The 24,307-nt window shown below is 42.9% G+C and overlaps 3 protein-coding genes across 3 annotated transcripts in view; all 3 read right to left on the bottom strand.

Moving 5' to 3' along the window:
• The window catches only part of LOC112554923 (von Willebrand factor D and EGF domain-containing protein-like), a 535,332-nt gene that overhangs the window by 296,793 nt on the left and 214,232 nt on the right, over window positions 1–24,307 (bottom strand). The gene's annotated exons all lie outside the window — the stretch shown is intronic.
• LOC112554925 overlaps window positions 1–24,307 on the bottom strand; it is a 153,139-nt gene that overhangs the window by 85,647 nt on the left and 43,185 nt on the right. The gene's annotated exons all lie outside the window — the stretch shown is intronic.
• LOC112554951 lies at window positions 4,920–5,919 on the bottom strand. The gene is made up of 2 exons (XM_025223035.1): window positions 5,551–5,919; window positions 4,920–5,380 (listed from the first exon to the last, which is right to left on the bottom strand). Exons 1-2 carry the CDS (start codon window positions 5,735–5,737, stop codon window positions 4,962–4,964), a joined length of 606 nt encoding a protein of 201 aa, XP_025078820.1. The 5' UTR covers window positions 5,738–5,919; the 3' UTR covers window positions 4,920–4,961.

Here is a 24,307-nt window from a genome sequence, read left to right as displayed (position 1 = left end):
TGGTCAAAGTTTTGGTCAGATTATCATAAAGAAACACGCTGATCTCGGAAGTTTTTTTTTATTTTTTTATTTTATAACGTTCTTTAATATTATTATCTTTCAAAAACTATCTTCGTTCGCAATCCTATCTGATTTGAAATTCTAGCATTTATTGTAATTTTTGTCTGCTTGCTGAGCAAAGTGCATCTGACAGCGGGTCATGCGAATTGCTGGTCTTGAAAACAATCGAAAAATGAACATGCCTTTATAAGGAGTAATAATGTTCTATCTGATTCTTAGTATAGCAGGAACATTTGTACATGGTCATGAGATATAGCAAAAATAATTATACATAGATGTAAACAACAACAAGCAAATCATTAAGAACATCCACTTCGTTAATACAAGTTCGTGTTGTTATTTTACACACGCTTACCAAGTTTATCTCAAATCAAATCATTTTCTAAAGATGAAAAGATTAAGTATAAAAATATTTTAATGCATTAAACTCAGTAGCTCTTTTTTGGTGGGGGTTGGGGGCAGAGAACTATTACTAGTCTCGTGTTTGATGGACAAAAATTAAACCCCACAACTAGGATGTTGACCATGTCGATGCATCTTAACTCAAGCCCCTTCATTCCATCTCATCTCATTGTTTCGGTGGATTGTCAGAAAAAAACACGGCAATCCCAGATTTTTTTTAACGTTCTTTATCATCACTATCTGTTCAAGAGTGATCCTCTCTCGCGATCCTCAGTTCTGGCAATTACCACAATTTTCGTCTGCCTGCTGCGCAAAATGTCCGTCGACAGTGTATCACACAAATTGCGCGTCTAGGAAACAGTCGATAGAAATACTGTTTAAAAGCTACTCAAAATGTACAAGATTAATTATTTTAAACAATTAACATACTGTGGAGAGCTGCTACAGCCAGTAAGAACGACGGAGCAACCCAGTTTGCTGTGTGTGAACACCACATGTCAGGATGTAGAAGCAAGCTGCGTGCTAGCTGTCCTTGGATGATGCTGTTGACGCGGAAGAATACACCGTTCGGTCAGTTTGCGGAACTAGATTATGTTATGCCAAGAATCTCAGTGTGCAAGACCGTATTGTAACGACTGTAATGTATACAAGGCACCTCGTTAGCCAATTGTGCCAAGAGATGTTTTCTAGATACGTTAGTATGTGGGAACACTTTGACAGGTCTCCGATAGGTATCGGCGAAAAAAGAACGGGCGGTTCTAAAAATAGCCTCTGGAGAGTCCCCGATCTTAATGCGTTGCCTCACGTGATTGTCTACCATTTACTTCCTTGTTCTTGTAGGCATGGTAACAAGACGATAGGAAAGCAAACTTTTGCCATTTAGAGATTAAAATTTTATAAGAAGAGATTGTCAAATGTAAACAGAGAGAGAATGAGCGATCGACACTTTGGATTATTCGGACGTTCAATGTCTGCAATTATCGTGTTAAATTACTTTTTAAAAACCATGATAAATGCAGACTATCAGTGTCCTGTAGGAGGACACTTACACTAATTTGCTAGAAACAATTCTATTGACTTCAGGCCCCCAGCGTACGTCCCCAATAAGGAACAGAAGGTAATTAAGTGTGTCAAGAAAATTATTAACAATCACGAGTTTTTACTACAGAATTCACTAAAGATGCAATTACTTGAAAATTGCACTTATGGCTTGTTTTCTGAAGTCACGTTACGATCCCCTGGGGACAATCCAGGTATCATAAGTCTCTACCTTAACTACTATACACAACACACATTCGCCACTTAATTTTCTCCACACACGAATGTCTTTTGCCAGGTGGAGGACTCAGATTTTCTTGACGACCGTTGTTTCCCCCTTTTATCAGCAGTGACACGCTTGACACTTGCATGTCGTCACCACGTGTCCCTCTCGTCACCTCGAGGCAGTAACAATTGACCAATCGATACATCGCTAGCACCTAATAGACAGGTGGTCATTGTGACTAACTCCTGCACACTGTACCTCCTTACTTACCCTCACATCAGTAACTGTCAGTAATGGCGTCTATACTCGTAGTCACTACTGTGTCCAGTTGGCTGCAATAACACAGGTTGCTGTCGTCCTGCGCTAGATACATCTCGACCAGCACTAGGTACATCTCGACCAGCACTAGGTACATCTCGACCAACACTAGGTACATACTGACGTAAGCGGCCAGCAATTCTCAGGCCCAGCTGATTCGGGGGAGAAACAGCGGTGAGACATTTGTGCCTCTTGTCCATCCCATTGGCCAGGTGCCACCAAAGGGCGACCGCTGTGTCCACCTGACGTGGAGCCCCCTATCTGCTGACCCTTTCCCCTTCTACCCGTTTAGCAGCCCCTTCGGTCGACTTGTGTAGGAAGCAGAAGTGCAGCATCAACCCTGTGGTTATAGGGCTATTCCTAGTTATCTCATGACACAGCTGTCTTCCGTGTTTCTCCTATTCTACCTTCTATCACACGTTTATTTAAATGTTTATGTAAGAGTCAGACAGCAAAGACGTATATAAACTTCGTGGTTATGAGTTTAATGGACCATTGTGTCTAAAGACTGACAAAAGTCATGTCAGACAAATCAGCGACAATGCATAGAGCTAGTGGTCACGTTATTTGTGTATAAACCTAGTGATTGTGTGTGTATATATACATATAATAGAGCTAGTGGTCACACATACCTTGCGGGGTGTACTGTCTGCTCGGAAATACTTACATACCAAAGATGTCATACACAGCAATGTGAAGGGTAGCCATGTTTTATCACCAGGTAGCCTACAGGTGTGTCTCACTGACTCCACAACTCTCTTCCTTCTGATCGTTGTAAGGCAGCCAGGGCAAGTTATTTGGTTATTTGTTTGGTTATCGCTTAGTTATTTTATTATTAGTTACAGGTTGTTTACCGTTCTTTTCACATCGTTGTTGTCTGCTTTTCTTTTTAGATGAAAGACACTGCTCGTTAGTGATTACCTTCTGTTGCCTGCTTCCTGAGTGAGCGGTGTTATCTTCATCGGTAGCAGCGCCTCTTTCTTTAGGTTTAGTACTCGGTCTGTAGTCTTACTTCTTGTGATGTGAACTATCGAAAACAAACACGTGTCTTTGTTTGCTCGATGAGGTCTACTTTGCTTTTACATTTTATGAGCTGCCTTCTCTCACTGTCGCCCCTCTATTCCTGGGGATTCTGTAGTTTTCTGAGAAGATATAGTCACCGCACGTTCGCTAGTGCTGATTGCGAGATTTCGTGACATGACATGTCACGGTCAGAGTATAGTGTGTGATGTGACAAGACGTTGGTAACTTGTGACAGTGTCATGTGACCGTAGCGTAGGTATTGTATCCTGTCATTGTTATTTATTGGTTTATTTGCTATCTGCTGTATATTTATATTGTCAGCCTGTTGTTTGACTTTGTTGAAACAGTGCGCACGTGGTGCCTGTGGGTGACATGACTGTTAAAACTATTTTAACCACTTAACAACAGTCTGTACCTGTTTTAAACTAACAACAAAAATCGTTATTGACACAGTTATTGTGAAACGTGGGGGGACATTTATAAAGGATTTGAAACAACATTTGTACATCGTGTGAATGTGTTTGTGCCAAACAGTTAAACTTGTAACATGTGTTGTATAAGTGAGCCGCTAGTGTTTGTTGTGTTTACATCAATAAATCTCTTAACTCAATGAAGCGGGTTTTGATGGACCACTCGTGTCTGTATTTAGTCTCAGAGTTCTGTCCCCTTTGTTTACCACTGGCAGTAAACAATATCAGACGGAACACTTTAGTGCACGACACTGACATTACAGTCTGATGAGGACCTTTGACAGCACGTGTACAACCTCTTATACACACAGTGACACAGATATCACACTGGGAGACTGACACACTCACGGATATGATGACACATCAACACACACACCAACTTGTTGACACTTGTTGTTTTGTAAACATAGACACGGACTTCGTGATGTAAAACTCTGTAATGACGTCATATCTATTACATCATAATGTGATGACGTGGTGATAGACTGAGAGTAGAAGAAGACAAACACTGAAAGCAGGGCCGCCGAGAGCCAGCCCGGGCCCCGGGACAGACGACCTCTCCGGGCCCCTTGTACTTGTAATCGTAAATTATTTTCCCAGTATATAATGTATGTTTACAATTCGAATCTCAATATCTACACTTCATTCAGTAACGAAATATAGACTGCAAACATTAGGACAAGTGCACTAGGATCTACATCACTACTTGAACATAAAGTTGTTTACATGCGAGTGGTTAGTAAATGAGGAAAAATGATGTTAAAGGATCTGACTTGTAGTACCCGCTCCACAGACCCCCCCCCCCCCGAGTAAGGACTGTTACGTCAGCAGCGATGTCAAAACCTCGACAGATTAGAACAACGGCTAGAGCCTAAAGACAGCACAACAATCATTTCCAACAGCCTATTGCAGGTGTGATAAAGATAGCTATTCGCCGTATATACAGGGAACGGTGTCTGGCATTACACAAATACATCAGTGTCCGCTCGAGTAATAGAGGTCCATACAATACCGGGTGCACCTTAATATTACACGAGTGGTGCTTTGCGGGCTTTACTTCACACGCGATAAAATCTTCAGTGTCCAGCGGCCGTCGCCTCTTGGCTTGTCCAGCGAGAATATGATACCCGCTGACTACACTTCTCACGACAGGCCCCAGTACCCCGAAATTGTATTCTACAGACTTGAAACTCAACTTCTGCATGTGTAATGCTTGAGTGTTCTGTCCTTAGACCTTTGTTTAAAAGAAAAAGAAAAGGAGAAGAAGAAAAAAAATCCACTGACCAAGGCCCCTTGACAGCCGCGGGCCCGGGTACACCAGACCCCCCTGTCCCCCCCTCTCGTCAGGCCTGACTGAAAGACAATTGTTGGTGTAAGACACTGACACACGACTACTGCAGGTGACAGGTGTGTCAGTGTCAGTGTCAGTCACCTTCTAGCGGCTTGTCGTCAGTGGAGACAATCACAAGTTGTGACGTACAGCGGGACATGAGGTCAAGTCGAGGACAGATAATGATGCCCTGTCCTAGCTGTTCAAAATACTCAGATCTATCTGAACCGTAATCAGGGTTCTCCAGACAGACGACGACTTTTCTCTCCAGACCAGCAACACGATGTCCACGCGTCACCCACACCACGTCACTGCGGGCCTTGACCACGTCCTCGATGTCATCATCCCTCATCACCTGCACTGGGATACCCGCTTCTTGCAGTCCTGTGACCACACCCGACTGATCACTAACGCCTTCCTTATACAACACCAGCACGTCTCTCCACTGTAGACAGGGTGGTGTTGTGCCGCCACTGGTAGAGGTCAATGTTGTAGATGTTGTTGTGCTTCTCCCTGTCAACATGGATATAAACAATAGCATCGTGACGTCATCACGTAAACTGAGAGACACACGTCACTAACACAGTCTTATTTACAAGACTGTTTCTCACCCGTTCGTTGTTTATCACATAGGTAAGTGTTTAACTGTAAACAACGTTACACTACACAATACACACACCTACCTGTAACACCAACACGGAGACTGTGTAGGAAGCTGGCCACCTCACGACCGCACGTAACACATTCACCTGGCCTGTGACCTGAGTGACCTTGACCTCGGTGATACAGTCGTATGACTGGCGGGCCGTCTGTGTGGTCGGGCACACCTCGCTCTCTGTACGGCAGTACATAACGGTCTGTAGTGATCATTTTGTCCTGCTCGACTTCCCTGACGACGGCTGGAGGAGAGCGGAGGGGTCTGGTTAAATATTCCACTTGCCAGCCGGCGGGTGCGTCTCCATGGAAAAAACTTGCCGCCCACAGATGGAGACGAGGAACTCGTGTCAGCAGCAACTCACACAAAGTCTGGAAGTTTTTGATTCTGAGGCAAACACTGTAACACAGGATGTAGCTACACGCGTTACACTGTGTACTATTATTAATGTGTGATTCTGTTTGTGGTATCTATGTGTAATATTGTTACAATGATGTCATCAAGTAAGTGATTCACAATAATGCACAACGTGTTACAACACATCTGTGTAACAGCCGATGCTTTCAAAACAAATCTATGTTGTGTTACAAACACACACACCTCATCAGGTGTCACAACGTTGAGGAAACATCACCTGTTAAGCATAAGAAATGCAAATAGTTGTAATCCAGTAATTCAGACAGCATCTACCTGTGTGTCTAGCATCACAATCACACGGTGTACAACTCACGGCTGTACTCACTCTCTACTTCATACAGCGAGAGACGTGCAACGATCCGCTCGCCGCTGTGACAAGTCGTTGACGCCTTCTCCACGTCTTTATCGCATTAAGATGATACAGCAGGAGGTGAGGCTGACGGGTATACACCTGCTTGACTGTTGTGTCTTTACTGTCTGCAGCAATCAGGTGATAAGCATATGCACGCTGCAGACTACGCTACCCAGTTTACTGACAATCGAAAGACGTGGTGACCACATGCAGCACATGTATGGCCATCAGCAGCAGCACGACAGTTTAATACCTGTACCGGGCGTCCGGTGAATCATCACTGGAGGCCCGTGTGTAGCAGGTGAACTTGCCTCCGGAAGAGTGTTATTACAGCAGTGTAGCACTCTCCTGTCCACCACACGGGGGGCTCACCAGGGTCTTGACACTCACACGTGGAGGACATGTGTAGGCACAGTCACTGTGTTGTCGCCGGACACAGAACCTACAAAACGAGTGTGACCATTTGATGTTACAAATTCTGGATAACCAGGCAATCCGCGATTGCTTTCGCCTTTCTTTAGTATATGTCGACTGATGAGCTCATTTAGTGCTCTTTTGTTTACTTAATCCCTTGAGTAAACAGCTTTGAGTCAGTGAGGTCAGATGGACAGTCACGGGAAAGAGGAGACTAGAGTCAGGACATAGCATTTTGTTTTGCAGGAAGATCAGATGTTCAGCTCTCTGAAGGAGTAGCACTACTCCTCAAGAAGAAAACGGAAAAGGCACTGCTGGAATGGAATCCTTATGGACCCAGGCTTTTGAGAGTAAAATTCCATTCAAGTACACCAAGATATCAGTGCTAGCCTGCTATGCACCAACAGAACTCCGAGCAGAAGACAAGGATGCTTTCTACGATCAGCTTCCAGGCAGACTAGAAGCGTTCCAGCCCACGACATGTTGTTCATCATCGGCAGACTTCAATGCAAGGTGGGAAGTGACAACACCTGCAGCGAGCATGTCATGGCAAGCATGGAATTCGAACCATAATGACAACGGAGAGAGACTGGCAGACTTTGTGAAAAACAAACTACTGATTGGAGGCACATCTTCCAACACAAAGACATCCGCAGGCAAAGTGACATCACCAGATGGGATCACAAAGACCAGATAGACCATGTCATCATCACCGAAAATGGAGGAGCTCACCTCAGATGTAATAGAGCCTAAGAGAGCAGACGTTTCCAGTGACACACTCTTGTGATAAGCCACAGTTTCTCTGAAGCTATCGTCGATCGCGAGGACAACAGGCACGTCAGCGGAGAGTGGACTCCGGCAAACTAAAAGATCCAGCTATTAAACGAGCCTTTGCTATGGAAGTAAAGAACAGGTTCCAGGTACTAGGAGACCAACAAGCCATGACATTAGACGACTTCAATCGAGTCGTACAGGATAAAGGAGAGAAAATACTTGGCTTCCAACGGAAGAAGAAAGAACAGTGGATCAGAGAAGAGACATGAAGGAGACAAAAGAGAGAAGTCAGCCAACAAGATCAACAGCACTAGATCCGAACGCCTGAAGGAACAGACACAGACAAGATATACAAACTAAACAAATATAAAAGAAGATGAAAAACCGACAAAGAGACTACATAGAGAATTGGCAGATGAAGCTGACATCAGGAGAAGATCAAGCTGAGAATCTTCAAGGTCAATGTGATCAGCACCCTCCTTAACGGATCAGAATCATGGAAGATGACCAAAACCGTTAGTAATAAGCTTGAAGTCTTCCAAAACAGATGCCTTAATATCTTAACATCTTTTGGCCAAATACCATCACCAACGAACAGCAGACAGCAGACCTCTCCACAGTCGCCCAACGATGGACTCCAGACGGCCGAAGAAAACGAGGCCACCCAAAGGAAACTTGGAGAAAAAGAGTGGAATGGGAGATGAAAGGAAAGGGCTTGACATGGGGTCGCCTACAGCAAATTTTTTTTCCGATCGACATCGGTGGCGGACTCTGGTTGAGGCCTTATGTGCAACCTGGTGCACAAAGAGGAATACATAGACAGATCTCAGGATCCATATACCTTCACTGGTGACTGACAACACACAAAGATACAAGTCATGTGTGAAAGCAAACTGTGGGTCTGCTACTGCGTTCAGGTTTGAGTGTAGTGTAACATTAAACACATGACACTTGTTACATCTGATATAATGAACCACAAAACATGTAGCATTCATAAATAAGGCTGGTTGTTAAGAATAAGGAATTACACATTCAATACAATACAGGATTAAAATGAGAAAGACACTAAAGTTTTCTAGTGTGTTCACAAGGTAACGTTACAAGTCCCAAAGCTGATTTAAATCTTATCTCTCGGCAGACACAATAAGGGTAACAAGCGTACGATTTTAAAGGTAAAGAGACCAACAGAGCCAATGACTTCATGCACGTACCATTGCTGTTTATCCGATACGAAATACTTGCTGAAAAAAATAATTTTTATAGTCGTATCATACATTTCTACATCTCACTGGCTACCAGTGTCCTGTACCGTCACGTGTCATGTGACTGTCAGGTCCAGCCTCAGCCACCACGTCGCTGCACCAGTGTCGAGTTCCCATCAGACACGTGACTACTGACGTCACAACGGTGTGTTGGGGTCAGACAACTGATACAGCACAGACACAGACTGGGATGTCGGCGGTGTCTGTTGTTCTTAGACACTGACCGGTCCTGTAATACAACCACGTGATCAAAAGAGCGTATTCTTTGACAGTTGTGGTGTTTAAACTAAGCAGCTTTTTGAAAATTATAGTATCATCTGATGTCACCAGCCAGGGCTATCCCCATTGTAAGTGTGCATGTGTATGTGTATGAGTAGCAGTGAGCAGGAGTTAAGAAGGGACGTGTAACGGAACAGACTGTTCACCGAAGCCCAGGATTATGTGTGAACTTTATTGCTGCAATCTCGTATAAGCCCGCGTGGCCGAAGGACATTGTGTGGAAACTGAGAGTGAAAGATACCGAGAATGAGAGAAAATCCCTGGATCAGCAAGCTACTGGTTGCAATAACTTAATTTTGTAACAGTTTTCCAGAAGAATAATTTGATATGCTTTTGGGATATTTTTACAATCATTTACATCATCAAATTACAAAATTCCATTTCACAGGGAGATCAGTTAACGAGTAAGCGGTTAAATAAAGAGGCTTCACCCTGTCAGTGAACGCGGACAAGCAAAGGAGACCGAGTGCTCCTCCCTCACTAACCCTTTTTTGCTTTTTGCTGAAGATTACCACAGGAAGTTAAAGTGTTGTCCCCATAGCAGAGGTGCCTGTCTAAACAGCACCAGCTTTCTTGCATGACAAGGGAGATAATTGTAAAAGTATGTGAGAGAGAGAGAGATGTGGTCATATAAGATTACTCCACAAACTCATTCAGGCTACTTCTGAACGTAAGTCTCTTACGAGTAAAAAAACCGGTATTTTATTGTTCTGTAAAAAAGTGAAATGTGAAGTGAAACAGTTTTTACTTGAGCTATGTGGGTGTCGCCGGAGATGGCCTGTTGAAGTTGACGAGCCGTGAAGTTAGGGACGGCGATGGTCTTGGTGATGCGCAGACCGGGACAGACATCAGACACCAGGTGAGACAACATGGCCTCCGCTTTGTCCAGCTGTGACACGGCGTCTTTCAGCTTTTTTCTGATCTTGACATATCCTCTGTGTGACATTTAAGGTCGTTGTCATGTCACCCGAACGACATCGGACATTGCAGACGACAAGACCGTAATGTCGGGAATAAGAACAAATGAAGTTTCCCTGTTTCCAGTTCTGTGGCAAGTCAGGAGGCAGGGCTGGAGGCTCGGGGTAACTGGGCAGCCGCATAGTAAAACAGGTTCAGTCAGATATTGTCCGAAAGCGGAGTCGTGTGATTCCAACTAACACTTCTCCTGTCGTTTCTGACCAGTTCTGAACGCAGAAGAGAACTCGCCTCTCATGCCCATCATACCTCAAGTCACTGTCCTGAACAGCAGCAGGTGGAGAAGTGAAAGCCGCAGCAGTCCTTTCACGTCGAAGCTTTTCTTTAAGAAAATTCAACCTAACTGTGTCTTCTAGTGCTGGCAATTTTACCTGAAAATCCTGACCAGCAACTGTCTCTTTGGAATGTGACGGTAGTACCTGTACATCCTGACCAGCGATGGTCTGTCTAGTCACCGGCACGCGGTTGAAGTAGACAGGAGGCAGGAAGTAGGCGCAAGATTCGAGGTCAGGGTACGCGGCCTCAACCCACTGGAGCCAGAATGTCTGAACTTCTTCTGTGAGTGTTGCCTGTACAAAGAGGACATCAGTTTGTCTGACTGCAGTAACTTGCTTTTATTTTACTTTTGCATCTTGTTACTTAGTTGCAAATAGCAAACAAATGTTGTTGTTTTTAAATTTCTAATCGTTTTGAAGATCGTGTTACTTTTTTCTGGCAACTCGTGTTCACTGAAGAATAATCTTTACGAAATTTTCTTAGTTTTTGTTTTATTTTCGCTGTTCATCACTCGTATTGTTATTTACTTTATTTATTGTTATGCACTACAACAGCTCGTGGTTAGTTGTTATTTTTGATTATCACTTGTTATCATTCATTGTTAGCGGCCCGGTGGCGCAACGGTTAGCGCTGTTAGCGCCTTTCACCAATACAGTGAAGGTTGGCTGCCCTGAGTTCATTTCTCGTCTCCGGCATGCTGTTCTTTCTCTGCACGTGGCATCTGTTTACAGGGCTGGCCGCCCTCCGCCAAGGATGGTCCCAAGCCCGGCTGAAAAAGGAGGAGGGTTGGGCGTGGGGCCAGCACCCCCACCCCGTAAAACAAATCCTTGCTACCAAAACATCTACAACAGTTAAGACTGTAGTCGGTGGCCTATGCCCCAGGAGGGCGAAGGGCCTAAAAAAAAAAATCATTCATTGTTACTGCTAGTCACTCTTGCTGCCTGCTGTTGATTGCAGCCTCTACTGTTTAGTGTTGATAGCTGTTTGTAACTCTCTGATTATATTGTAGTCACTACTGCACTCACCTGACTACCAGTCATCTGCCTGATGAGCCTGACGACCTCCTCGATCTGTGATGGGACACCGCGGATGATGACAATCTTCATACCTGGTACAGGTGACGGGTTGGGGTCAAAGTGTACATCAGCGTCTGTCTTCTTCTTGACCTCCTCCAGTGGACGCGCATTCACTGTAAACAAGATTATTTGTCATCACTGCTCTGTCGGGACATCTTGACCTAGAACGGTTTACCTGTCAGTTACTGATTCTCTGACCACATTTAAGCCCAAACTCAAGACACATCTTTTGTGAACGATTTCACTGTGACCCTGTCATGACCTTGCTGTATGAGTGTGTGAGAGAGTGAATATGTTGTACAGGTGTGTGTGTGGTTTTTTTTCTGTCACAGGGAATATGTGTGCGTGGTTGTTGGTTATTATGTTTAGTAAATCACTTCTGTAAGCACTCTGTGCATATTGTTGAATAAGTACGATTGATATGCTCAATATAATTATGTTTTTTTATCTCAATAATTTTATACATCGTGATGATAATGAATTATCTCAGTCATCTCCACTCTCTAGAATTTGCTGTTGAGGTGGTGAGAGGACAAACTGTCTTACAAACGAGGAGAGGACTTATCGCCTCGTCCAAGACCTACCCACATCGTTAAAGACAGACACGTGTGACGGACCTCAAGCTCCGTGTTTATCCATGTGCTGCCTTAGCGACCGTTACAAGTAAAGGGATGAATAAATAAATAAAACTTTGCAATGAGCTCCACATGTCTACATTGTATTATCTTCTTAACTTGCTTTGTGTTTCCTCGTCGTTTTCTTTTCTGCGTCCTTCTGTTGATCCTATAGGAATAACAAACTAAAGATAGAATGTACCTGTATCCATAAGTAGCGCAGCCTGTTCATCGGTCACGGCGTGTAGGTGAACTTTGACCCGGCCACCGCCTCTAGAACTTTCTCGTCCATCTTCTTTCTGGGGCTTTTCCTGTGATGGTGGTTACACAGTTACAGGTGAACATCAGAGTATGAACACCCTACACACAGCTTGTAGCCATCAAAAGACCTTGCAGAGTTACTATAAGTAATCTTTGATATATATATACACCTATATTTATTGGCAATGACCATGATGAAGATGATCCATTGTATATCAGGAGTAAATGGTTTATTGTGCTGTGACAGTGACTGATTTCTGTTAGAAAACTATAATTTTTATTGTTTGTATAACATAATAGGTTTAAACAGCATGACTGTTGTGCTTATGTGATATAAAGTTGATCATTGTAGCCTCGCCAGGAACAAGACAGTCACATTACGGAAGTAAGAAAAGCTGAGTATTCTGTGTAAACGTGATGATAACTGATGACAACATTCTCGTAAACAACCAGGATATCGCTGCCTCGAAATTCGGGTTTGTGACAGGCCACATACTGACTTGTAATTTGGTTGAAGTAAGTTTTTAACTTTGGTACAAGGATTGACCTCCTTGACCTTTCTTCCCCTCACCCCTCCCCTAATATCAGGTGTCTCCACCTTGTCTCACCTGTTGTGAAGCAGACGGTTGTTTATCAGACATGGTTGACAGGAAAGAGACTGGTGCAATCGCTCAGTGTTGACTGCAACAGACGATAACACACGTGGGTGACAATAATTTTATTGACATATTAAGTATGTAAGATTATCCTCGGTGAGAGCGCCACCTGTACAGCGAACTTACGTCGCTTAATAAGATTGAGTACAATACCTGTATACGTGCACAGGTACAACAGTTGTTGTCAAAGTGGGTCTGTGGCGTTGATAATCGACAACTGGTGATGACGACGATGATTCTAAGGACAGCAACCGTGGTCCGTGATGATAATCTCTGTGCCCACTGGTATTACTTTTTGATACAAAGGTAGTTCATCTACTCCTGACACTGAGTGAGTTATAAACGTTTCAAGTGCGACACTACGGTGGCGGCCATTTTCAGAAAGTGACCCACTAGTCTTTACTTGGCAGGTGCTCAAATCAGTAAATATGTTCGTTCGTTTGTTAATTATTTTCTGAAACTCGTGATTTACCTCTTACTTTCAAAAACTTAATACACCAGAATTTTTCACCTTTGGGGCCATCGGAAGATCGTCAACCTCCGCCTGTCTACTTCCTTTGAACTTTAAAAGTAACAGTCTCCCTGTACAACGGGAGTTGGGAGCTGTCAGGTAACACACAGAATAAACCATTATATAATAGATTAATATAAAAACATGGCTACCAACAACTGACTTCCACACAACTGCACACTATACTTATGTGTCACGAGCACTGATTTTGCATCCGTGAATTTTCAAGTAATCTTGGGAAGTACAAACTAATAACTTGCAGCATTACTGCTGATAACATTCTTTGGAGAACGAACACATTGTCCATGTTGGTATTAAGTCCTCTTAGTAGACAAACACTGCTACCGTATTGTCAGTTGACAATTTCATCTACTCTATTGTCAGTTGACAATTCCATCTACTCTATTGTCAGTTGACAATTCCATCTACTCTATTGTCAGTTGACAATTCCATCTACTCTATTGTCAGTAGACAATTCCATCTACTCTATTGTCAGTAGCCCCCGTGTAGTTTCCTTTAGAAAAAAGACAACACTCATTTCCTGTCAGTAAACGAGATGACTACACGTCACCTTACTGTGTTCATGTCATTTAATGAAAGGAATCTTACAACTTATTAGAAAAATGAATCTGTAACTTCTGCCTCCCACACACAAATATTATTTTAAGAAATAACCCATAATAAGACACTCAGTTCAAAGACAGTTTCAACAATCTAAGAGATGGTAACTGAGGGTAAAACAAGACATACCTGCCTCAGGTAAGTTCAAAGACTAAGAGGCTGACGAGGTCACTAAGAGATATGAGCTTGCCGATATAGCGTATATCACGGGTGCAATATCACGTGTACACTGCATGTACTCGGGTATCAGATCAATGTGTGCGTGCAGACGTCTACCTGCTCGTGTGGAGAAAAAGACAAAGGGAGGTAAGGCACACTCTCCAGGTAACGTAACATCAGGGGCGAGTTGTCCTGGTCATTCAGCACTCAGCGCAGATTGTCGTAATATTCTCAAATAACCAAAACATAATGTGAGAATACATTTATTATTTTATTCAAACACTCGATGATTTTTGAAAATGATTCCACGTGGTTCTCTATTCCTTCTCTCTCTCTCCCTCTGTCTCTCTCTCACACACACACAGACTTGTTGGCGATGTCTGTGTGTCACTACAGTGTTATAATCTGCTCCAAGTCGCTTGTTCTTGAGACTTTAACCTTAACCCCTTGGTAAAAGGTTTGCTTACCTCAAAGATTTGTTGTCATGTACCTAGTCTGTGTGTCCACAGGACGTGAGTCAACAGCTCACTACATTCTCTGTCTTTAATGACGTCACTTGTAGATGACCATGGTATACACCACATGACACACGTACTGTCCTCTCACGAGCCTTCTAGAACCTACGACACTGTAGTGTTACAAACACAGACAACTAGCAACAACAAGCGCTGGACACTGTTCTCACCGCCACCTTTACACATCTTTGGCGACAGACACACATTTTCAGCAGGTGATGGTGAGTACGTGCAATGATTATCTATTATCTATCGTCACAAGGAAGTGGTACAAAGTCCTGAAGAGATAATATTAACAGTGGGTTTTTTTATTTCTTGCTCGCTGCATCATTCGAGATAAGTCAAAATGTCAAGAAGAACATTATCTCCACTGAGCTGAACTGTTGACATCAAAACAATAGTAAATAGCAGGGCTGTACCCGTCTACTGCTCTCCTACTTTCTCTCAAACACACTGTAACGTTTTGAGGAGTGTGCGTTACGAAAGTGTGCGAGCGCGTGTAAACATCTACATGTAAACTTTGCTCGCCGCACTCTTCCACATTTTTCAACAAAAAGGTCCGGCCAACAATTAACACATTTAATGTTTTTTAAAAGAAAAAATGAATGATAAATGAAATGAGAGAGAAAACACTAAAACTGTCCTGTCGCCTACTGTCTACCGTCCGTAGAAAGTTAATAACTTCCCAAACATTCGACACTCCGTTCATCAGGTAACCGATACTAGCTGTCCAGCGACTCGCTGTCCACACACACACTTTATCCAAACGAATCCCAAGCCAGTTACGTCCAAACGTGTCCAAACGAGCGACACGATAAAGCTGGAGATAAAAAATGCTCGAAGTCTAAGGCAACACGCGCTGTATCCCTGGTGCTGGTGTAGTCGCTATACTCCTCGTCGGTAGGAAGGTGTCGTTCAGGTCTACCCTTCAGTAGATAAGTTTTAGCATCCGTTGTAATGTGATGCTAAAACTTCGTCAGTCTGTCTACAACACAGATCTCCCGCTGTACACCCTCTCGTACCAATATAGACACTACACTGCCCGTCAGCAGACAAGGCGATGATTCAGCTCCACCTCTTATGGGGATGAACGTTGGCGACCGTTAGCAATGTCGTGCTCCTCAAGCTGCTCTTCTGTCTCTGTGTTGGGCAACTTAGTTTGTCTAACCATGGACGTAGCTAGGTGGACTGATGTCTGTACGCCGAGACTCACTGTCGGCCTCTTGCGAAGTGATCCGCGGTCAGTCTCGGCGAACCAGGTTAAAATCGTACTTCCGGAAGAGCGGCGCGAAAATGGAATTTAATGAGACGTTTGATATCAATAATATAATTACCGTAAGTGTATTGCTTGTTTGCACTTGTAACGAATCTTGTATCTATTTAGAACACAGAAGTATTTGCTTCACTAGTCGGAAATCTTTTGTATGAAATAATAAATAATATGAATCGCATTTAAACTTCTAGATCTAGAATCATGAAGTGTTCGCTTATATGCTTCACCTCGGTCTCTCGCTTTTATATAAATATATATAAATTTTATATAAATTTAGATATTTTCGTTTTTTTATTTAAAACCTCTAATACTGGTTTCCAGCGTAAGAAACATCTTAAATCATCTCTGTGTGTTAACTGAAAGCACTAATGTTGATCTAGGCGTATTCATATACAGCGAGTTTTTAAAAACAATAAGAAGAATATTTAATCAATACACTTCTCAAGTAATTTAATGAATGACGCGATTATTAATAACTAAATTTATTTTTTTTTTAATGGGCATATATTTGGCTATGTGAAAATTGTCGCCTTATAGTCGCGAACTAAAACATGAACAGGATAAAGAAGAGCAAGAGGTAAATAAGATCAATGCCTTTTTTAATACATTCTTCTTCCAAGTGCCTTGAACAAATCTTGGCTGTCAATGGATTGAAACTTGTGTCTGGTCTAGCGGCCTGTAGCATGAATGAGAGCCGCTCGCCACTTGTCTTGATCTGTCCATATTCCTGCTCACGGAAGGGGAAAAAACTTACACCGAGCGATTTGATACTTGCAGTTACATTCTTCAGTATCAACCGCCTTTTGTGCGTTTCTTTATTGTTGTTACTCTTGCACACTTTGCTGACATAGCCATTGTAGTCATTCGCTAAACCATGGTAGGCTTAACCAGAAGTTCTGAGCACACAATCGCCTCGTTCTAGCAGTTAAGTGAAAAAAATCGTCTGTCATCGGTCCAGGGGATCTACGTTCGTGGTGTCATGACATGTCACGGTCAGGGTATAGTGTATGTTGTGACAAAATGTTGGCAAACTTTAACAGTGTCATGTGATCGTGGCTTAGGCATTGTATCCTGTCATTGCTATTTATTGGTTTATTTGCGATCTGCTGTATATTTATATTGTCAGCCTGTTGTTTGACTTTGTTGAAACAGTGCGCACGTGGTGCCTGTGGGTGACTTGACTGTTAAAGGGATACTCAAGGCTTGTGATAAGGCTCTGGCGACGGTCAAACGTTTCAAAACTATATTTAGTTACAATTACAGAGCACGAGAGCAACACAGGAAAAATAAAGGATTCGTTTCTCACTCAATTACCACTTATTAGCACTATGTCGGTTGCCGATGTTTATAAAAATTGAAAGGCAGGCGGGGCAGGCGGACAGTGAAATATTTTCAAACTACCGTAAATTCCGGACTATAAACCGCGACTTTTGCCTCCTGCAGCTTCAACAGCGATGTGGCTTGCTTGTGGATTTTTAAGGATTTTTCAGATTTGGATTAAGTTTTCGATGAGCTCAGTGTTAATGTTGACCGTTAATGTTGTTTAAATTTACAAAATAGTAGACAAAATACCTACGATGCAGCTTACAAGTTGTAGATATCTGTGGCTTATAAACCAATGCGGCTTATTTGTTGAAACAAATTAAGATTATTTTTGTTAATTTAGTGGGTGCGACTTATATACAAGTGCGCTCAATAGACCGAAATTTAAATAGTTTGTGGTACTGAAAAGACAGGTTGACACTGTTTTGTTCTTAGGCTGGACTATGAAAAAACAACACTTAAAGCTATGCTGAAAATACTTTCGATTCATCTTTTGAAAAAGTCTACGAAAAGATCGCGGTATGTATGCAATGTTAGTAACCTACTTCACCATCGTCACAGTTGTAGCAGGCACAATGTAGTGTGTGAGAAACTTCTGGATGAAATAAACAGTTTTGATGGCCTAGTACTGGTGCTTTAATCTTTTAAACATGTCACCACAGACACAAGCTGCTGTGAACATCACATTGCCTCTCTCACATCACTGAAAATACAATCGACATACAGATTAAACTCATAGTACAACAAAGCAGAACAGCGATCATAATGCCTGTGATACATGCTCTGCTACACTAATTCTTGAATCACTTTATGTAAAGACCAGTATAGATTTTTAATTCTTGCTTTTCATAGATTTTTTTTTACAACATACCATTTCTCGCTGTGTGGAGTGATGTGCTTGAGGTACTTTCATCGAATGTGGGATGTCTTCGAAGTAGGTTAAAAAAAAAAACCAAAAAAAGTAGGAAGAAAGATATAGGGGAAAGGTCATGTGTTCGTTTATTCGAACTACTACGACATTACAAGAAATGGAGGTTCATTTTGAAACACTTGAATTTTTATCTAAGAAAAACCGCTTTAGGAAACAACATATACAGCCATGCTGAAAATTATTTCTATTTACCATTTGATATAAAAAGACGGCACTATTTTTAACCTATTTAATGATCATCTCAACCACAGTCTACTTCAAAACAAAGAGTGAAGTAGAGCTGCGATGACCTGCCATGTTAGTTGTATCATTATGTCAGCTCTTCCTTTATGCACAATCGAACTGCTTGAAAAATGCAAGCCAAGGACAAAGCTTTACTAAAATAGTATGTTAATCTATTTAAGGCAGAATACAAGAATGATAACCCGATTCTCAGAAAAAAAACTTTCGTGGTAGTCACGACTCTCTAAAGTGAGAGAACGGACTGGAAATGTAAAGGACTGAGAAAAGGGGAGACAACTGAGAACGATGTAGACAGGGAACAGTTGTGGGTTCTGTGTGTTGACGTAGTGATATATATATAATAGAGCTAGTGGTCACACATACCTTGCGAGGTGTAGTGCATGCTCAGGAATACTTACATACCAAATATGTCATACACAAGAATGTGAAACTTTTTATTAAAAAAACAGAAAACACACACCACAAGAATAACCCCATCAGCGCAGTTCACCGCTCTAGCAAAGTGACCCCAAGACACAGTACAGAGCTGCAGGTGCAAACATACAATGTCTAGTCCCAAGTTATTACAAGTGTTGACTCATCAAAACACATCGGAAAAGGTTTTCTTTAGTCAAACGATGTAGCATCGACAGACACAGAGGTACAGACGCGAATTTTATCTTCGCCTGATGCATCGGCTTGCGTTGAGTTGCAGACTGACACATTCACACAGGATCACACTTTTGGAGATGTACACTACGCACGGATATGTATGACACGATTAACACACACACACACCTCTGAAACAGACAAACTTATGATCTATTACACTTGTTAGTTGTAAAACAGAGACACGCACCTCGTGATGTAAAAACATCCCAGTAATGACGTATATTCTATTACGTCATACATGTGATGACGTGTTGAAGACGTAGACTGAGAGTAGAGAGAGGAAAACACTAAAACAGACAATTGTTGGTGTAAACGAGACAGACACACGACTACAGCAGGTGACAGTGTGTCAGTGTCAGTGTCAGTGTCAGTGTCAGTCACCTTCTAGCGGCTAGTCGTCAGTGGAGACAATCACAAGTTGTGACGTACAGCGCGACATGAGGTCAAGTCGGCGAGAGATAACGTACCGTTCTAAATAATCGTAATCATGGTTCTCCAGACAGACGACGACTTTTCTCTCCAGACCACAAACACGATGTCCACTCGCCACCCACACCACGTCACTGCGGACAGTGACCACGTCCTCGATGTCATCATCCTTCATCACCCGCACTGGATAACCCGCTTATGCAGTCCTGTGACCACACCCCGACTGATCACTAACGTCATGCCAGTTTACAACACCAGCACGTCTCTCCACTGTAGACAGGGTGTGTGTTGTTGCCGCCACTGGTAGAGGTCAATGTTGTAGATGTTGTTGTGCTTCTCCTGTCAACATGGATATAAATTAATAATCATTGTGACGTCATCAGTCAAATTCAGAGACCACTGTCACTAAACACAGTCTTATTTACAAAGACTGTTCTCACCCCCTTCGTTATTTATCACATAGGTAAGTGTTTAACTGTAAACAACGTTACACTACACAATACACACACCTACCTGTAACAAACCAAAAACGGAGACTGTGTAGGAAGCTGGCCACCTCACGACCGCACTGACACATTCACCTGGTTCTGCGACTTGAAGTGACCCTGACCTCGGGATACAGTCGTGTGACTGGCGGGCCGTCTGTGTGGTCGGGCACACCTCGTTCTCTGTACTGCAGTACATGACGGTGTGTAGTGATCCTCGCGTCCTGCTCGACTTCCCTGACGACGGCCGGAGGAGAGCGGAGGGGTCTGGTCAAATATTCCACTGGCCAGTTGGCGAGTGCGTTATTATGGAAGCAACTTGCCGCCCACAGATGGAGACGAGGAACTCGTGTCAGCAGCAACTCACACAAAGACCGGAAGTTGTCTGATCTTGTAGCCAAAGACTGTAACATAGGATGTAGCTACACGGGTTACACTGGATACTATATTAATGTGTAAATCTGTTTGTGTATCATGTGGTAATATTGTTACCAATGATGTCATTCAAGTAAGTGATTCACAATAATGACACGTGCTGCAACACAATCTGTGTAACATCTATGCTTCAAAACAAATCTATGTTGACAACACAAACACTCCATCAGGTGTCACAACTGTTGAGGAAACATCACCTGTTCAGCACCAAATAGTTGTAATCCAGTAAATGCAGATAGCATCTACCTGTGTGTCTATCATCACATCACACGCTGTACAACTCACCTGTACACACTCACTACTTCATCAGCGATGACGTACAACGACCCTTCGCTCGCTGCCTGTGACAAGTCGTTGACGGCCTTCTCCACGTTTTTACTGACATCAAGGTCATACTGCAGGAGGTGAGGCTGACCCGGGTGATACACCTGCTGACTGTTGTGTCTTACTGTCTGCAGCAACAGTGATACAGCAACATGAAGCACGCTGCTAGACTCCCCACCACGTACTGACAGACGTAGACGTGGTGACCGGACATCGCAGCACTGTATGGCCATCAGCAGCAGCACCACAGTTTTACCTGTACGGGCGGTCCGGTGACCAAAGAGTGTGGGAGGCGTTGTGTGTAGCAGGTGAATTGCTCCGGGAAGAGTGTTATTACAGCAGTGTAGCACTCTCCTGTCCACACACGCCTCACCCAGGGTCTTGACACTCGCACGTGGAGGACATGTGCATGGCACAGTCACTGTTGTCGCCGGACCACAGAACCTACAACAAACAAATGTTGGATACTTAAGCTCATCTTACTATTAAAATGATGATATATATATATTGAGTGATTTAAATTATTTAATACAAGCGGTTAGATACATTTAGTGATGTTTTTTGTCCTGACGATGATAATGAGAGACAAAATCAAAAATTGGAAGTAGTTACTAAATTCTGTCTCTCTCTCTGTCACTAACGGTCTACTGTCTACTAAGAGTTGTACATGTCGCGGTGTACATGAATTCTTCTCTCTAACTTTATTCCCTTCACCAATAAATACTGTCACCTCCGCAATCTAACGCTAACCGGTAACAAATGCTATTGTTAATTTGTGAAAATAGTTTAGCTGAGTGAATAAATAAGTAACCGTCAGACATAACTATTACAAACATGTACAGAAAACTTCATAAAATATTTACAATAAAACCTCGATTCACGTTTCTCAAGGACCCGCCATAATACACGTGATACAGAGGAAACACTTTATTGCTTCAGGTGACATCCAGACATGGAGAAAAAAGTATGACAGACACCGCATGTCACAATCCTGTCTAAAACATATTACGATGTCAAAGTCAACAGGTGAGCAGCAAGGTTGTGACCGTGTGTAGACAAGACTTTATGTTCCGTGGGATTGAACTCATCCAAGGGTGGCCTGTCCTGTGAGTTGTGCTCGTATTTACAACATCACGTGTTCCGCACGTTGCACGTGTCCCAACATGTCGCTGCCCCCAGGGGCCTGAAGGCAAACTTCTCTCACGTGTCCAGCGCTGTTCATGTCCTAAGCATTTCGCACGCCGTGGTCAAGCAGCCTCACAAGCTTTTAAACAATATTTTACGACAGAAATGCTTGAAATTCAGGTTGATCTCGTAATTCATTCTTTACTTTTTTTATCCCCTGGTATTTTTCCCCACACTTTCAGTTTTGTCAGGCAACAAAGTAGAAAATAATCCAGTTTCGCTGACATTGTAGATATTTCTGTGTAGCCTTGTAAATACTGCGGCAGGTCACAGTCTCCCTGTGACAATGTCGTGAGGAGGTGAAAGCATTAAATACGATACCACACAGTCACACACACTGAATACCACTAATGTCCTTCCCTGCACAAGCTGGTAGAAGCCAAATCCTGTAGAGATAAAACAAGTTGTCACGAAAGAGTAGTTATAGGGCTATAGTGTGGGTTTTGCACTTCTGCTCTCTCTCTCTCACGAGAACGACAGACGCGCGGGTAAACTGACAGAAGGCGGAATATTGAGCTTCTGGCAGTGCTGACCCTAAGATCAACAAAGGTCAGGCAGTGTCGCGGTGACTGACGTAGGAGCAGTCATCGTTTGAGGGGGATGTCCGCTAGTTAAAAGACCGTTTACGTCACGACGTAATGCGAGACGCTAGTTGACGCCACGTGACATACTATTACAACCAATCACGCTCCACAGTTGATGGCAAGATCATCATCACCTTTATCTTCATCTGACATTTACTGCCATCTGCTGGCAGCACACAGACAGTAGCTGTCGTGTATTCTTTATTGCACTGCTCAAGAAACGTTTCCACTGCCTCCATGGAAACACACTTTCCAGGCATGTTTCAGTACACAAATAAGATAAATAAGACTTATGTCAGATCAACTCATTGTAAGCACTCACCATCCCAATGTCCTATTGACAAGACAATGAGACATGAGACGATATTAACTTTGTGTTCGTGTGATTAGAATAAACTTTAACAAAACAGACACGTGTACAGTGTGATGACATGATATCACTCTCTCTGTGTCTACAATCACTCCACGTGTAGACGCTGTTACCTGTAGCTAATGTCACAAGATGTCTACACTCGTACAGTGTTAGTTTATGTTGTGATACTAATTGTACACAGTGTATCTTACCGTGCTACTAGTGTCTTGTACACGTGACGTGTCATGTGACTGTCACGCCCAGACACAGCTACATGTCGTTTCCACCATTTGCCGAGTTCCTTTAACACGTGACTACTGACGTCACAAGGGGTCTTGGGGTCAGACAACTGATTACAGCACAGACACACACCAACGATGTCGGCGGGGTCAGTAGTTTTTAGACAGCAATGCAGGTTCTTTGACAGAATTTTGTGATATAAAAACTTTTGATACAGGTCAGCAAAAGATAGGTCACTCAAACTTTCTAACATAAAAGAGATAAAACTCGGTATATTCCGGAACAACCTCTCTGGATCTTAAGGCTATAGGAACCCCATTCTTTGAAATTAGAGGGTTTGCTTTTGTATATTTCAATTTAACTGTACATGAGAGGCTGAAAAACAGGTACAGATATGTGTATGTATAGATGGGTTATTATCCACTTCGGCATAAAATGGTTCTTTTTTTCTTTCTAGTCGTCTGCTAATATCAATGTAAGTCCTACACTAATGACATCACTAAACGAAATTCAAAAGCAGTACTAAAAAGAATGCAAACACTTATAAAGTAGATCCACTGTATGTACAATATTCAACATAATATCAACACAATCGCATATATTCTTTTGAAAATAGGGAGACTGATCCTTACCTCAATGAGTTGTGAGTCGTGAGAGATGGCCTGCTGTACCTGGTCAGTCGTGAGGTTAGGGACGGCGATGGTCTTGGTGATGCGCAGACCGGGACAGACATCAGACACCAGGTGAGACAACATGGCCTCCGCTTTGTTCAGCTGTGACACGGCGTCTCTCAGCTTCTTTCTGATGGTCTTGACAATATCCTCCTGTGACATTTTAAGGTCGTTTGTAATATCACCGAACGACATCACATTGCAGACGACAAGACCGTAATGTCGGTGAATAAGAAGCACATCAAATGTTCCCTGTTTCCAGTTCTGTGGCAAGTCAGGAGGCAGGCTGGAGGCTCGGGGTAACTGGGCAGCCGCCACAGAAAAACAAGGTTCACTCAGGTATTGTCCGAACTCAAGCCGAGTGATTCCAACTAACACTTCTCTTTTCTTTTTTGACAAACTCTGAAGACATAAGAGAACTTGTTTCATGGCTGTGTCATCTCTAATGTCACTGTCCTGGGCTGTAGCAGGGTGAGAAATGGAAGTCTTAGCTGTTT

The sequence above is a fragment of the Pomacea canaliculata genome, linkage group LG14 (genome assembly GCF_003073045.1).
Source record: "Pomacea canaliculata isolate SZHN2017 linkage group LG14, ASM307304v1, whole genome shotgun sequence".
NCBI classification, from domain to species: Eukaryota; Metazoa; Mollusca; class Gastropoda; order Architaenioglossa; family Ampullariidae; genus Pomacea; species Pomacea canaliculata.
The sequence above is the reverse complement of the archived record's forward strand: the minus strand, read 5'-3'. Positions and strand labels throughout refer to the sequence as shown.